The 17,972-nt window shown below is 37.0% G+C and overlaps 1 protein-coding gene across 7 annotated transcripts in view; it reads left to right on the top strand.

Annotated features, from left to right (window-relative positions):
• PDE7A (phosphodiesterase 7A) overlaps positions 1-17,972 on the top strand; it is a 139,932-nt gene that overhangs the window by 81,209 nt on the left and 40,751 nt on the right. For all 7 annotated transcript variants that reach the window (XR_009253691.1, XR_009253693.1, XR_009253692.1 and 4 more), the window contains 2 exons: positions 11,746-11,897; positions 13,805-13,868. Coding sequence is in view for 3 of the 7 variants with exons in the window: in XM_058699701.1 (XP_058555684.1) it covers positions 11,746-11,897; positions 13,805-13,868 (216 nt within the window). In the remaining 4 variants the exon portion in view is untranslated. The remainder of the gene's footprint in view (positions 1-11,745; positions 11,898-13,804; positions 13,869-17,972) is intronic.

The raw sequence follows: 17,972 nt of genomic DNA, 5'->3' as shown, positions 1-17,972 counted from the left end.
CAGCTTGACAGTTACTTCTTTTCATGGAATTCACCAAAGCTTACTGACGTCATCCAGACTGGAAGGCATGGTCTCTCTGCCAATATCAGACAAGAAGTAATACAAGGAATATGGTTGTTGGGTTTTTTTACAGCTTTTTTTTTCATGTCTACGCAAATGCAGTTTTTTCCATTTTCTTTTACTCCTGGCACATGGTAATGTTTCAGTCCATATAAATGTGTTTTACCCATTATCTTGAGCTTTTTATTCATTTTAGCACTTTACTCCACCCGATAATAGGGCAGCAAGGGAACTTGTCAGGATGTTTATATTGTAGTCTAAAAGCTTTTAAATTTGTAGGCTTTTAGTCATAATTAGTTTTTTTGTTCCTGGCCTCTGGCAGCTTCTGGCTAATAGTAGAGGGTGAATATAATTTTGTTGCATCAAATTGACTAAAACTGTATCTTCTACCAGTTAGATTTTATAGGGTCCTACTTATAGCTCTCTAAGTATGATCTGAACTATTAACCAGATTCAGGCTGGTTGCTGACTTTCTGTTGAATCAAATGTCTCATGTTGTCTTTATTGTAATGACTTTCTATGAAAAGATATAAAACGCCTTAAACTTTTTCTGAGATCCTCATGTGTGTTTGATTTGGGATTGTTTCCTGTCTTCCTAACAGGGCTGTGTTAGACCTCAGTACCTGTTTTATACTGAGTTATATGATCAGAAAGAACATCTGTTTGTATGTGTTTTGAGTTTAAAAGCTTGGGTCTCACTAATTTTATTGTCTCAGATGATCTCAGTCTTTAATGTGTAATAACTCCCATACAAAGGTAGATCCTGTTATATTTGGTAGCTTTTTCTGCTTCTTCCCTTTAAGTGTAAAAGTTGTTGCTTGGTGTTTCCCTCAGCCATGACTTTGTCTTTGTTACAGAATTTTTCTCATTATCTTTCCTATTGTACCACCTGGCCAGTACTTTACTATTTACAAGCATATTTTCTTCAGCCATTATTTGTTTGATCTGCTAACACAGCTATTCATCACTTGTAATTTAGTCTCATTCCAAATGAAGGCAAGCCAGCCTCTACTTACAGCTGTGGTGTTGTAGACTGAGGTCATCTTTTGCTGAGGTTTCTGTTAAATTTTAGTTTGTTCCCAATCATTCATCTGTCTTGAAATCACATCTGTAATATGTAACGTAAACAAACATGTCTATGATAGTTCACAGAGATATCACAAAAACAAGAATCTTATGTCTTTTTTCCCTGTCTTTTTCATCATGAATGTTCCTACTTCCAGTCCCCTGTACCACATGCCTATATTTAAAAACCACTGATTTTTGTTTCTTTGTCTCAAGTTGATAGAACATTCTGTCCCCTAGATGTCTTCTCTAACTTCAAAGCATAAATTAGGGAGCTGATATGGAATGGACATTAATCTTAATACATTTTAATGGTCTAATTGTACCTAGGAGAACTGGGGGAATAGGAGATTCAACTTTAGGCTTTATTTTACCTGTTACACTTAAGTCTTTGTTCTTTCCTTTTTTTTTTGTCTGTCTTTCTCAGTTCACTAATAAGGTAATTAAAAATGTAATGAATAAGGAGCTATCTTCAAGTCCTGAGTTTGAACATAAGAGGGATCCAACATATCATATATCCCGTCTCTGAAGGGGGGAAATGCCTAATCCATAACAATAATAACAATAATCTTATAATCTTTTAAAAGAGTTTTATACCAATTATTTTATCCTGTCAAAGTGAACATTGAATTCCATAAACTAAGCTTACAAGAATTGCTTAAGGGAAAGAATATTGATTGTACAGCTTATTCTCATATTAACATTGATCTGGTTTTAGATTATGAGTAGCTCATTTATTTCTTTGATTTGCATTAAAGCTTGGACTGTTTATATATTCATTTTTAAATAATAACATTTTACATGCAAAATATGCATATTTTGAAATCTTTTAAATATGTGCATTTATTTCTATAGTACATAAAAGTATGCTGTGGTCTTCAGGATGAAGTATGCTATCATGAAGAATAAATTTGGTTTTGTTAAAATAAGTAGTGTGAGGTCATGTGTTTAAAAATATTTGAACTTGAGGGACGCCTGGGTGGCTCAGTCAGTTAAGCGTCCAACTTCAGCTCAGGTCATGATCTCATGGTTTGTGAGTTCAAGCCCCGTGTCAGGCTCTGTGCTGACAACGTAGAGCCTGGAGCCTGCTTCGGATTCTGTGTCTCCTCTCTCTGCCCCTCCCATGCTCATGCTCTGTCTCTCTCTGTCTCTCAATAGACACTAAAAAAATTAAAAATATTTGAACTTGAAGCTAATACAGTGTTATAGGTCAATTATACCTTAACTAAAAACAAATTTAATATCTATGATAACTATAGCTATTAAGTGTTAATTGTTTATTCTTTCCCAAAAAAGACATATTGCAGGTATTATTTAATTTTTATAACAGTCCTGTGACGACTATTTTACAGTGAGGAAATGGTAAAGACCTTAAATAACTTTCCTAATGTCACGAAACTAGTAGAAGTGGCAGAACTGGGATTTAGACTCAGGTGTGTAACTCCAAAGCTCATGGATTTATCTACTCTGCTGTACTGCCTCTGCATATCAGCATGTACTGCTCTACTAAAGGCCATTGCTTTATGTACCTAGCTATTTTCTTCCTCATTTATCCACACATGCCAAGTGTAGATGTTCTTCCAAGAAAATTTGTCCCATAGACATAGATAAGTAATTATTCAGTATTTTAACAATAACCTTTCAGATATGCAGATATGGCTTCTGGTGTCTGTGTGTGTGTGTGTGTGTGTGTGTGTGTGTGTGTGTGTGTGTTTAGGAAAATTAAAGGAGAGGTTAGAATATAGAATGCCTTCAGGTTTTTTTATTCCATTACCATTCCACATGACATTGCCCTAGACTACAGTTAAAACTGAATTTAAAAAACATTGTTTAAATAGTCTCCAAGGGTAATTCATGATTATATGCATCTAAGTGATTTTTAGGATTTTAAGGTGGCAGATATAGTAACTACAAGGCTCCCTCTTGTGGACCATTAAAGCAAGTAGCCGTCAAGTCTCAAGATCCAAAGCCTTTCCTGTTAAAAACCTCTTTTGTATAACAACTGTCAGTGACATCTTTTGCCATGCTACTTGAATGATAGAGAAGTGAGTCTGGGACTGTCAGGAGTAATACTGCTGAACATGTGTGATTCTCCGGCCCTTTTGTTTCCTTAACCTATTGCCTGTATCTCCTTTCTCCTTTCTAATATTAGGGGAAAACATTGTTTCTAAATTTGCCTGCTATCCCATATTTCATTTTTTTGGCTCAGAGAATCTAAGAATGGATGGCTGGAAGTAATTCCCATGATCATCAAGTAACAACACTCATTTAATTTTTTGGAAGTTGATTAGTTTGTTCATGGTCACATAGTGAGGTAATGTTATATTTTAGAAGAGAACCAACAGAGCTAACGGCTCTTTAATAGTAACTTGATTAATTCGCTGAGCCCTGTTGGCTTTCTAAGCTGGTTTGGAATGTAGGTAACCATGTAAACTAGAACAACCCTGGGACTTACAATAAATAGTCATGGCCTGGTGGAAGCTGGGCTTTAATAAAGACAATTTTAATCTACTGTGTATTATGCTTTGAAATAAATAATGGCACACCTCATGTTACAGAGAGAGCCCATGACAGTATTGGTAGTAGGGTCAGATTTTACATAATATGGTTAGAGGGTGAGATTTTCAGTAACAGTCTGAATGAGGGTACTAGTCAAATTCTCAGTCACTCATTCCTGTTTCCAGTTCCCCATGTATTCTTTTTTATATATTCCTAAATGATATCTATTTATTCAACTTGATACTCTTTTTTTCTCTGTAGTGGTCTTTCCTTGTTTCAATATAAGACTTTTCCTTCTAATTGTTATAGGGAATCTGTGTATGTATGTGTGTAGAAGGGGGAAGAGTGGGAGGGAGGCAAACCTGAGGAAACTAAAAATTTCCATCTTAAAATGATCTCATCATGCTTTATCCTTGGTTTATAGTTACTGATCCCTTAGATCATATTTTGGAAGCTATTCTAGGACAGTTTTGGAAGGCTCTCTCACTTTCTTTAATTGTTTACTTATTTTTGAGAGAGAGAGAGAGAGAGAGACAGCATGAGTGGGTGAGGGGCAGAGAGAGGGGGAGACACAGAATCTGAAGCAGGCTCCAGGCTCTGAGCTGTCAGCACAGAGTCCGACGCGGGGCTCAGACCCACAAACCGCCAGATCATGGCCTGCACTGCAGTAGGATGCTTAACCGACTGAGCCACCCAGGCGCCCCTCTAATTTTCTTTTAGAAAACTTATTCTCCAGTTTGGCAGTGTGTTTTAGAAGCCATTGAAATATGCTCCTATGTGTTTGTTCTACTTCTGAGGGTGTATTCCAAGGGAATCAACTAGGATATGTGGAAAGGTATAGTTATAAGAATGTTTATTACAGAATTGTAAGAAAAATAAAGGAAACAGCCCAGAAGCAAAAATAGTAAGCAATTATGATAATTTCATACTTTGGAATAATGAGCACCTCACAGAAAAATGTTACTTCAAATTGATGAAAATTGTGACCAATTTTTTTTTTTTTTAATTCTCAGGTTAGCTAACATACAGTGTAGTCTTGGCTTCAGTAGTGGAATCCGGTGATTCATCACTTACATATAACACCCAGTGCTCCTCCCAACAAGTGCCCTTCTCAATCCCCTTCACCCATTTTCCCCACCTCCCCACCCCCATCAACCCTCAGTTCTCTGTATTTAAGAGTCTCTTCTGGTTTGCTTCCCTCTCTGTTTTTATCTTGTTTTTCCTACCCTTCCCCCATGTTCATCTGTTAAGTGTCTCAAATTCCACATGAGTGAAATCATGTGATATCTGTCTGTCTCTGACTAAACTTATTTCGCTTAGCATAATATCCTCCAGTTCCATCCACGTTGTTGCAAATGGCAAGATTTCATTCTTTTTCATCACTGAGTAGTATTCCATTGTGTGTGTGTGTGTGTGTGTGTGTGTGTGTGTGTGTGTGTGTCTGTGTGTCTGTGTGTCTGTGTCACATACCACATTTTCTTTTTTTTTAATTAATAATTTTTTAATGTTTATTCACTTTTGAAAGACCGAGAGAGTGGGAGACACAGAATCTGAAGCAGGCTCCAGGCTCTTGAGCTGTCAGCACTGAGCCTGATGCAGGACTCGAATCCAGGAACTGAGATCATGACCTGAGCCACAGTTGGCCGCTTAACCAACTGAGCCACCAAGGCGCCCCTATACACCACATTTTCTTAATTTATTCATCAGGTGATGGACATTTAGGTTCTTTCCATAATTTGGCTATTGTTGAAAGTGCTGCTATAAACATTGGGGTACAAGTGCCCCTATGTATCAGCACTCCTGTATCCCTTGGATAAATTCCTAGCAGTGCTATTGCTGGGTCATAGGGTAGTTCTATTTTTAATTTTTTGAGGAACTTCTGTGCTATCTTCCAGAGTGGCTGCACAAGTTTGCATTCCCACCAGCAGTGCAAGAGGGTTCCCATTTTTCCACATCCTTGCCAGCATTTGTTGTTTCCTGAGTTGTTAATTTTAGCCATTCTGACTGGTGTGAGATGGTATATCTCAGTGTGGTTTTGATTTGTATTTCCCTGATGATGAGTGTCATTGAGCATCTTTTCATGTGTCTGTTTGCCATCTGGACATCTTCTTTGGAAAGTGTCTGTTCATGTCTTCTGCCCTTTTCTTCACTGGATTATTTGTTTTCTTGGGTGTTGACTTTGATTTTTGATTTTTGATACCAGCCCTTTATCCAATCAATATGTCATTTGCAAATATCTTCTCCCATTCTGTCGGTTACTTTTTAGTCTTGTTGATTGTTTCCTTTGCAGTGCAGAAGCTTTTTATCTTGATGAGGTCCCAATAGTTCATTTTTTTGCTTTTATTTCCCTTGCCTTTGGAGACATGTCAAGTAATAAATTGCTGCAGCCAAGGTCAAAGAGGTTGCAGTCTGTTTTGTCCTGTAGAATTTTGATGATTTCCTGTCTCACATTTAGGTCTTTCATCCATTTTGAGTTTATTTTTATGGTGTAAGAAAGTGTGACTGAATTTTGTACCACTCACTTAAAAAATTAAATGAAGTGGGGCACCTGGGTGGCTCAGTCAGATAAGCATCGACTTCAGCTCAGGTCATGATCTCACGGCTCGTGAGTTCGAGCCCCACACCAGGCTTTGTGCTGACAGCTCAGAGCCTGGAGCCTGCTTCGGATTCTGCCTCCCTCTCTCTGCCCCTGCCCCGCTTGCACTCTGTCTCTGTTAATAAATAAACATTAAATTTTTTTTGATTAAATGAAGCAATAGCCATAAAGAACAAATTGAACTCAGGGAATAGATAATAAGGCAGGATTAAAAAAAGTGGTTGAAACATGTACATCCAGAATCAAGAAAGAGTAGAAACAAGGGGTACCTGGGTGGCTCAGTCAGTTAAACATCTGACTCTTTGGCTCAAGTCATGATCTCACAGTTCATGAGATTGAACCATGCATGGGACTCTGTGCTGACAGCACAGAGCCTGCTTGGGATTTTCTCTCTCCCTGTCTCTCTGCCCCTCCCCTGCTTGCTTGCTCGCTCTCTCTCAAAATAAATAAATATTTAGGAAAAAAACAATAGAAGCAAAAGTCCAAATATATCACAGAAATGAAGGCATTTGGTAGGACCAAAGGTGTAGAATATGCAGTAACCAAGATAATGAGCATAGGGGATAGAAATGAGAAAAGCAGTCTGCAGTCACACCACCCTGAGTGCACCCAATCTTGTCTGATCTCAGAAGCTAAGCAGGGTTGGGAAAAATAAGAAAGCAAACAAAACAAATAAATGATTAAAACGAATTGGAGAGGAAGTGAGATACAGATGATAGGTAAAGTCGTTTCAACATAATAGTTTAGTCTCTGAATAATAAAGCTAAAATAGTGGAACGCAATAAATATTTAGTGATACCATTCAAGAAAACTCTTCATAAGTAACAGAAGAGTTAAAGTGACATATTGAAGGAGCACACCATGTATCAGGGGAAAATGATCCAGAATGGTTCACAGTGGGGTATATCTTAGCAAAGTCATTGGACTTTAAGATCAAGAGAGTTTCTGTGGGTGGCCATGGCAAAAGACCAAGTCACTAAAGGGGGGAAGTAAAGGGTTTGCCTCAGACTTTGCAAACCTCAATGCCAGAAGATAATGAATCAGTACTTTGAAATACACTCCAGGAAGGAAAATGAAAGACAAGAATTTATATTTAGTCAAGCTGTCTGTCAAATACAAAGACTACCATTCAAAGATATATTGTTTGTGAGATACATTATTATCATGAAAGAAAAAGTATATACTCCATCAACTAACAAACATTGGGAAAGGGAAAGTAGGATATAGAGTCATTTCCTTGCGTGTAATAACAAATATTAAAGGATGATGTCTTAAGCTGACAAATCAAGAAGTGGAAATATAAGCATATTTTACAAAATGAAGGTATTTTTTGTAAGTTGTAAAGTTGTAGCAATGCTCTTCAGGGCAGTACTGGTTAAACAGATTATGGTTCATCCGTATCATGAAATACTTGATAGCCTCATAAAAAAATGAGGAAGGTCTCTATGTATAGGGAGGGAGCGCCAAGATAAAAAGCAAGATGCAGAACATATAATGGAATATATGGTACCATTTATGTAAAAGGAGTAGAAAAATAGTATATAAGGATTTCATACATTTGATCAAAAAACTCAGGAAAAATACACAAGAATCTTTAAGAAAAAAATTATCTTGGGGGAAGGCTTGGGAGGTGGTTGGATGGATGACTGGGTAGGAGTTAGGTTTGGGTTTGTTCTTTTTTTTTTTAATGTTTATTTATTTATTTTGAGAGAGAGCATGCACATGCATGAGTGGGTCAGGGGCAGAGAGGGAGAGAGAATCCCAAGCAGGCTCCACACTGTCAGCGTGGAGCCTGATTTGGAGCTCAGACTCAAGAACACGAAATCATGACCTGAGCCAAAATCAAGAGTCGGATGCTTCACCAACTGAGCCACCCAGGCGCCCTTCCTTTTCATTTTTGAAGTGCCAATGCATTACATATTACTAATTAGACTAATGGAAATATCAAATATTCTCTTCCTCCTTCCCCCAAATTCTGGTCCCATATTGTCTTAAGCAAAGGTCTGAGGTAGTTTTAGCTGCTATCTCTACAAGGTGTCATGGAATTTTCATTCTTTCCAGAATGTAATCTTCTTAAGTAATCTTCCCCAGGCCTTCTAGGTGCAGAAAACACTGTTCTGTGATTGATTTGCTATTTCATCTGGACAGGTTCTCTGTCCTTTCTTAGGTTGTCTGCAAAATAATCAGTACTTATTAAGGCTGGTTCTGTCATTAAATGAAACTCTGTTTCTTATCCTTTGTGTAGGTTATTTATGGGATTGGTCTTGCTGGATGCATTGGGCTCCTATGAGTGAGCATTTCCCCTTGAGTTAGTGTCTAATATTCATTCTCCACTTAATATGGTCAAAACAGAACTCTTGATAACATGTACCAACTTTAGAACCCTATGAAATAGGAAGATACGAATTACATTTAGTTTTTGTTTTTTTCATTTAAGGAAGGTGAGACATTAAGAGGTTGTGACTTGTCAAAAATTACTCAGAAAATAGGAGTAAGGCAGGGGCAAGGAGGGTGCTGCCAGACTGCCAGATGTCTTAACCATTGATAATGTGAATCCTGCCTTGTTGATATGAGGATTTAGCATGGTGGACTGAGTTATTGGGGTTTTCCCCTCAAGTGAGGCTAATTTGTTTTTTGGTCCTTGTGCAGTTATGCTCCCAAAGAGATTCTCACACTTATTTCCAGGGTGCATGAGTTTGGATATATAATTGGAAAGCAGTGATGCTACTGTTATTAGTGTATACATGTATGCACACACATATATTCACATAGTGATTCAGTATAATTGCCAGTGACAAAACTGTTACCTTTTGTGATTTAAGATCACTTGAAGGGAATGCTCATGAAATCATGCTCATGACTTTGAACTCTTTTCCATAATGAATGGAAGACATTCTGCAACATTTTCTAGAAGTTTTCTAAATGCTTTGGTTCTAATGCATTAATTGTATTGCATTTCTACTTTGGTTTCTAAAGTTGTGTGTGTAAAATGGGGGCGATAGTCTTGTCATCTTCACAGGATTGTTGTGATTACTAACTGGGATAGCTTATGTGAATGCGCTTTGTAAAACTGTAAGGTGCCTTATCAAAACAGAGATGGTGGTGCTAGTATACCCTAATTAGTCTCACCTGTTCCTCATATGTTCCTACCATTCAACTCTGTCCCTTCCCGATTCACTCTTTTCTAAGAATAGGACTAAAAGGATCATATTAGACTTAAATTCATGTACCTTAGCTTTTCCCCCCTCTGTGTTTCTTTTTCTGCACGCGTTCGTCTACGTAAAGACAATTTTGAATAATGTCATACACAGAATCTTACACTTAATAATTAAACAATAGAGATATAATAAAAACCTATGCGTAATAGTGTGGACACAGGCTTTGTAAACAGACAGTTCTGTGTTTTAAAATCCACTTGTCCTATGTTGGCTGTGTGACCTTGGGCAGGTTACTTAATCTCTTGTAGACTCAGTGTTCTCATGTGTAAAAATGAATGATAATATTTATCTTTTGACATTGTTGCGGACTAAATGAGGTACTTTTTGCAGAGCACTTTGGAACATTGTTTTCACAGAACACTTAGTCTACCCTCATGTCCTCAAACATGCAAATTCTAGTTCAGACATAATCACTTGATTAGTAGTTTTACCATTTTTGTTGTACTCCTTTTAATGTAAGTTACATTGATAAAGATCAGAAATTTAACTCCACAGTTGCTCTAAAAACTTTCTATTTTAGATTCACTGGAATGAAAAATGAGTACATTATGAAAAATGTACATAACAGTGTATATTATTTTATTTCTGGCTTATGTGAGTATATGGGAGCCTGAAAACTCATCAGCTATTTCAAAACGAGGATGCATTTATTCATTATATTTTACATATACCTAGCTGGTGCTATTATTAGCATTTGGAATAAAGAGATGAAAAAAAAAGTAGTTCTTGGCTACATTGGAGGTCACCATTTGTCAAAGGAGACAGGTAAATAAGTGGTTATAATCCAATATCAGAAGTAGTCTGATAGAGGTCTGCACAGGGAGCTTTGAGAACCCAGAGGAGGCACCTCCCACTTCTACATGGGGAGTGTGCGTGCAGTCGTTCAGATGTGCCTCCCAGGGAAAATGACATCTGAGTCACATCTGGAACAAGCCAGAACCTGTAACATGAAGCCTTTTCTTCAGACTAAGGACATGAATTCATTTTAAGATGATGTGGAGCCAATGAGTACTTTTATTTAAAGCAACATGAGGGGCGCCTGGGTGGCTCAGTCAGTTGGGCGTCCGACTTCGGCTCAGGTCACGATCTCACCATCAGTGAGTTCGGGCCCTATGTCAGGCTCTTGCTGACAGCTTGGAGCCTGGAGTCTGCTCTGGATTCTGTGTCTCCCTGTCTCTCTGCCCCTCCCCTGCTCATGCTGTCTCTCAAAAATTAAAAAAAATAATAATAAAACAACATGAATGGATTGGGAATTTAGGATAACTACCTGGAAGCATACCTCCAAGCAGTGGCATCACATCAGTTTTATCATCATCTACATTGCAACCAGTTACTTAATATATCCAGCTCATGGATACGTTATCTCACTCAATCCAGCACCCTTTGAACTGCATATTAATTGCCATTATTCTATAGATATGAAAACACAGGGTAATACAGGTTAATAGAGGAGTTAGTGACTGGATGCATAAGGGAGAGTATGTTTGATCACCTGCCATTCTTCCTGGTGGGTTTAAGTTAACAGAAGTTAAGATAAGAGATGATAATTGTTGATCCTTAGTCTCCTTTTTCATGTGTTTTATATATTATGAGCATTTCACTGAATTTAGTTTGATTCTAGAGTTTAAAGATAACATGTGTTCCCTAGAAGATGGCTTTTAACCCAAGTCTGTTACTTTGTCTGGTACTTAAGGAAACTGGTTTGTTCTAACACTAGAGGAAAAAATGGTTGTGTTAAACTTGCTCTTCCTTAGAATTTTTCATCTTACAGGATTTTTGTCCCTATTCTTTAGAATTCTTAATAGAATATGTTACTTAATTTTCCAGTCCTTCTCCTTTTCCTCTAAATAAAATTATCTTAATATTTGAAATGATATCTCCTTAGGATTTGAGACATTGTAGTTGTGTAATTGTTAAATTCTCATATGTAACTGGGGACCTGGATTCTCAGTATGAAGGGTAGTTTGAAACTAGATTTTTGTCTTTCTTTATAATGTCTATCGAGTATATTCAAGCAATAGAATGAGAGGTGATAATTCTTCAGAGTTAAAAACAAAACAAAAAACCTGATTATTAATCCAGCCACATTCCTCATTAGCTTTCCAAATCCTGTCACAATTGACCGTTTACCCCTTCATTTTTAGTTCTTCAGTTGAAAATACAAATGAAGTACTTCTCTCCTACAAATGTGGTATAATGATTCGTTTTTTTAAAAAGGGTTTGTATGTAACTAGAAAGGAGTATAACAAAGATTGTGTGTGCAAAGTTTTGACTTGCTATACTCACCTTTTACTTCTTTTATTTCAGCTCAATCTGAAATTGAAGTTTCTGTGTCTGCAAGAAATATCAGGAGGTTACTAAGTTTCCAGCGGTATCTTAGATCTTCTCGCTTTTTTCGCGGTACTACTGTTTCAAATTCTCTAAACATTTTAGATGATGATTATAATGGACAAGCCAAGGTGTGTATAACTTTTTCAAGAAAACATTGATTTTTGATAAGTTTCATGAAACCCTTTTTTTCCCATATGGGATTGACTTATTAGAACCTTTTTTTGTATGCAAAAATTAGTTAAGCCCATTATTCAGTTTTTCCTTTAGAGTGGGTGTTCATTTTATAATTAGGTATTACAGAGCAAGGGAAATCTCTGAAGTAACTAAAAGAATGAAAATGTTTTTGTTTATTGTAACAGTAAGTAACAAGTAGATCAGTAAACATTAAACTATAAGGTCACACTGAATTTTAACTCTGGGAAGAATATTATGGCTATTCTGATCTAATGTCTATATGCTATACATAAAGAATCTATGACCTAAAGAGCATCAGGGACTGTTTGAGCTCACCCACTGTTTAGAGGTAAACCCAGCATAGGACGTTAGGTCTCATGACTTATAGTCAAATGATTTTTTATAGTCTCTTGCATCACTGAGCTATTTTGAGGGTTTATACATTTTCTAATTAAACCCAGTGATTGTAAGCATTATTTATATAGTTTAAAAGAAATGTCTTAATGAAGGTGGAGCTCAGATGAGGTTGTTTATTTTTTACCTAATATTTACAGGCCAGATTTTGTAAGTGTGTGTACATAGGGCTAAGGTACCTTCTTTACAATTACATTAAAGTGCAAAAAAATTGTTTCCCTGTTTGTGAAAGAAATCTATAGAAAAGTGTTCATGCTTTCTTTAAATTGTAAAAAGTTTACAGGTTCTGCTTTTTAACATGAAAATATCGGGGCACCTGGGTAGCTCAGTCGGTTAAACGTCTGACTTCGGCTCAGGTCATAATCTCATAGTTCCTGGGTTTGAGCCTCCCGTCGGGCTCAGTGCTGACAGCTCAGAGCCTGGATCCTGCTTCAGATTCTGTGTCCCTCTCTCTCTCTGCCCCTCTCCTGCTTACACATGCACACATGCTCTCTCTCAAAAATAAACATTTAAAAAAATTAAAAATAAACAAAATGAGAATATTGATCTGTGTATGAGTGGTTGTTAGTACTATCAAATAATCACTATTAGTAAGAGTATTTCTTACGTCAATTTATTGATAGATGTGTACAACAGTGAACTTTCCACAAAAATTTCAGGTTACAAATATATAGTGTAAAAATATCATGAATTTGGTTTGGTTGTTGTGAGATTTATTTGCTCAACTGAAATACACATCAACTTAAATGTAATAAAGGCTATTAATTATTGTATAATGATATTTAAAGAATATAAATAAATACCTGTAAGTTGGGAGTGTTTTTTTTTTAAGAAAAAGAATGACAAATAACTTAAGCATAGTGTAGTATAGATTCAAGTGCCTAGGTTCCAGAATCAGACCGCCTGAGTTTATTAATATCCCAGCTCTATTACTTTCTAGCTGAGCAAGTTAGTTACTTTTAGCCTGTTTCCCCATATATAAAGGAGGGTTAAAGACAACTCCTACTTCATAGTCTTGGTATGAATAGTAAGAGTAAGCAAAACACTTTTAACAGTACCTGGAATATAGTAAGTACTCAACTATTATAACTTATTTTTAAAATCTAATTTCTAGACCATGCCATCTATGAACCATATATGGCTCATGGTGTTAAATTATGTTAGAATTCTTGAAAAGTTCATGGGAGTATAGGAATGAATTGAAACAATAACATTACTTGTACATTCATTAATTGGAATACAAAATATTTGGTTTTCCAAATGGAGATTACCCGTTGGACACTTTTTTGGAGCCAGTTGGAAAGGTCATGATTAAAAGGAGAATGATACTTTGCATTTCTTAAAGTAAATCACTTTCCATGTTCACTAACTTCACTATGGACTATCTGTAAAAGACAGACTGTTATTGAACTTAAATTACAGTAGGAATGTTTGGTTTTCATTTCAGTGTATGCTGGAAAAAGTTGGAAATTGGAATTTTGATATCTTTCTATTTGATAGACTAACAAATGGTAAGTGAAGAGTTTGACTTACTCAAATTAATGTGTACTCTAGATTGCTGCATCGATGGTACAGTCACTCGGGGGTTTATTGCTTTCATTTACTTAGGTTATGAGCCCCCTGCTGCCAACATCATTTTGTCCCTTCTTTAGTGACTGATCTATAAGCTCAAAGAATCACTCTCATAATTTTGTCTTTTCATTACTCTTGGTTAGCAGTAATCAAAAGTCATCATCATCATCATCACTTGGCCATCCATCCCTAGTTAATGCTACTATTATAGATAACCCAAAGTGAAATTGTTACCTCATTATTTTGTTTCTCTGTTTTGGTTTCTTTTGGGTTGTGGTCATTTATAATGACATCTTCTGATATTGTATTTCAGCTTTGATAGCCACAGATATGTGGTAGGTTAATGACATTTTAAAGATACCCTTTCTTTTAACTTTATGGTTCTCAGGCTTTTCTTTCTCTGTACACTTGAGAGATATGACATATGATCAACAGTGGTTCCCTATGACATGGCGTCTTCATGGTTGGGTGGAGATGAGCTTGTAGCTTCTTTAGGAGTCTTATCAGAATCTACAGAATATGAATGGTTTGAAAACACCAGGTGATTCTAATCTGTTTACCGCCTCCTGTGTTTTGTTTGGTTTTAGGGGCAAGGGTCATGTTTCCTTATTGTCTTTGGAACAGGATAAGGATTTCTTTTGAGAATCATTTTTATTTAGGGTAAAATTTTTGGCATAAAAAAATGGTACAGGTTATTCAACTAGACCGTAATTGTCTAAATATCTTTTTGCTTGTCTAAATATCCTTTTAATAAGTGAAACAGGGGGCTCCTGGGTAGCTCAGTTGGTTAAGCATCTCACTCAATTTCGGCTTGGGTCATGATCTCATGATTCATGAGATAGAGCCCCACAGTGGGCTCTGTGCTGACTGTGGAGCCTGCTTGGGATTCTCTCTCCCTCTCTCTTCCCCTCCTGCGCGCACACACACACACACACACACACTCTCTCTCTCTCTCTCTCTCTCTCTCTCTCAAAATAAATAAATAAACCTTAATAAAAGTAAAGTAGATTGGAAAGTACACTGAGAGGAAGCCACTTCTGAGTGTTTAGAATGAAGTGGGCCACCTGGGTGGCTCAGTCAATTGAACATCCAACTCTTGATTTCAGCTCAGGTTGTGATCCCAGGGTTCGAGCCCTGCACCAGGCTCCACTCTGAGCATGGAACTTGCTTGAGATTCTCTCTCTCCCTCTGCCTCCCCCTCCCCTGCTCATGCATTCACATTCTTTCTGTCTGTCTCTGTGTCTCTCTCTCTCTCTCTCTCTCAAATTAAAAAAAAAATTTTTTTTTAGAGTGAATTAAATATGTAGTTCACTGCTACGTACTTTGAAATCGCCTTTTTGTTTTCTTTTTTTCTTTGGAATGAAGCTCCTTTCATAAGGAAGCTAAATATGGGAAACGGGCAAGCAAGCAGATACAACTCTAGTCATCTTGAGAATCAATGTGGGTCTAGCTTTTTAGTATCACTACATTATTCCCTGTAAGCTGTGTGACCGTGTAAAGTGAAAATAGCTTTGAGATCACCTCCTATTTGTCTGTACACTGTTGACAGAAAATAAATCGGACTGATCCTCAGCAAAATTGAAAAACAATGAATTCTGTTTTATCAGCACAGTCCCCCTCCTGCTTCCCTGCCATTTTGGGTTTTTTTTCCTTTTCTCTTTCTCTTCTACCTCTCCTTTGCCCTCGGGTGACTGTTTTCTGCCTTTCTCTGGCCCCACTTGGCATGTCCACACAGAAAATGCTCTAGTATCTTTACACAGTTGTCTTTCCCTTCAGCCTTCCCTTTTTAAAACATGTAGATGGCAAAATACCAGGTGACTCATCTTCTTCTAGATCTGGGAAATTCCTTTTTTCTAACTTAATATGAATATTACTTCAGTTATTACCCAAGATAAATGTAGATCAAGCCATGCCACCCTTCACACCTTCCAGGCTTAGCCTTCTATGAACTGTAATTGCTCCTCACCTACTGTTAGTCTGCTGGGACACTTTTACTGATTGAAATAGCTGTTTGTTCTCTAAATTCCATTTTTAAAAAGCACATATCTGCTAGTCAGGAGTCTTGGTGATGAGAGTAGAGTGAGGTTGAAAGTGTGGGATGGGCAGAATAGCTTTCATGTTAATCACCTCATTACTTTTTGTGAAGATGATGGCTGAACGATTTCTTCTTAGGGTTGGTTGTTAGCAGGTAACTACACACCTGTGATTTTACAGATGGTGATACACATATTCATGTAACGAGAGCCACCCAAAAGTTACAGGAATTCTATACATGAAGAGCGAATGGGCAAGAAAAATTTTTAAACTTTCATTATTTTATTAGAAATGCTTTCCTTTTAAAAGTGCTTAGCCAGAAATGAATTCTGGATAATATATATGTATGGTATCCAAGTGTATAGTTTTCCTTTGTTGCTTACCGATCCCGTGCTTTCTGTATTTCTTACTCTGGCAATTCACCAGCTGACATAGTAGGGGGAACACAGAGAAGAGGTAAAACTCAGTGATTCCCACCAAGACAAAGGGTCCCACCTTGTCCACTGCAAGGAGGAAAATACGTATCATCTGGTAGGATATATTTGGCATTCCTTTTATAGGAATGAGAGGTTGTGTGTAAAATAGCAAGATAGGGTTTGTCACCCCTGAGATCTACCTGGCATGTGAGGACCCTCATTGCCAGGTGTGTGTCATGGCAGCCTCATCCTCCTGGCTGCCGTCTGGAATCACATCTAAGAACTATCAATGACCCTTACATATACCTTGAGCAGTTCTATCTTTGGATGCATGTTTATGAAGGAGGCTCTTCTATAAGCACAATTTTCTTTTCCAAGAAAGTGTTTCCATTTTTGTATAAAGTAAGTTCTTCTGTGCAAGAAGAACAGGTAAGCATTACTTGTTTTGAAATGTTTGACTTGTGTTCTTATTCACTGGTATTAAAATAGTCCGTTGGTATCCTAAAAACTAGAAATAAGAAACAATGTTCCACGCAGTTTTCCAATTAGATATGGGTAGTACACTTTGTTAGACTGGTTTTTGTCTGATTCTTTTAAAGTTCTTGGTGGAAGACATTATATGTATTGCAGATTGCCCGAATTCCAGAAGATATTTTACCATTAGATTGCAGCTTTCTTAAAACTTATTCAAGACCTAGAAATTGGTAATTTGTTTCATTAGGTTTGCAAAACAAGTTTGGGAGAATGCTATCATAGCCTAAACATACAGAATAAATATACATTCTTTTTTACTGAGATATAATTGACATATGATGTTATATTAGTCTCAGATGTACAACATAATGATTTGACATTTATATACATTACAAAAGATTACCACAGAAGTAGTTACCATCCGTCACCATAAAAAGTTATTACAATATTATCGCCTATATTCCCTATGCTGTACTTTACATCTCTGTGACGTATTTATTTTATAACTGGAATTTTGTACCTCTTAATCCCTTTCACCTGTTCTGCCCATTCCTCCACCTCCTTGGCAATCACATTTGTTCTCTGTAAGTCTGTTTCTGTTGTTTTGTTTGTTCATTTGTTTTTTAGATTCCAGATATAAGCAAAATCATATGGTGTTTGTCTTTCTCTGTCTGAATTATTACTTAGCATAATGCCCTCTAGGTCCATCCATGTTATCACAAATGGCTGAGTAATGTGCCATTACAATAATGTTCCATTGTTTTGTGCTTTCAGCTCTCACATTTAGGTCTTGAGTCCATACTTTGTGTATTTTTGCACATGGTATGGGAAAGTAGTCAAGTTTCATTGTTTTACATGCAGCAGTTCAGCTTTTCCAACACCATTTATTGAAGAGACTGTTTTTTCCCCATTGTATATTCTTGCCTCCTTTGTCATAGATTAACTGACCATTAAAGCATGGATTTATTTTGGGCTCTCCGTTATGCTCCACTGATCTGTATGTCTCCTTTTGTGCTGACACCATATCGTTGGTTACTGTAGCTTTGTAATGTAGTTTGAAATCTGGGAACACGATACCTCAGCTCTGGTGTTCCTTCTCAAGATTGCTCTGACTATTGG

This window comes from Neofelis nebulosa, chromosome 14 (assembly GCF_028018385.1).
Source record: "Neofelis nebulosa isolate mNeoNeb1 chromosome 14, mNeoNeb1.pri, whole genome shotgun sequence".
NCBI classification, from domain to species: domain Eukaryota; kingdom Metazoa; phylum Chordata; class Mammalia; order Carnivora; family Felidae; genus Neofelis; species Neofelis nebulosa.
Note: the sequence above shows the minus strand (reverse complement) of the source record. Positions and strands in the feature narration are given on the sequence as shown.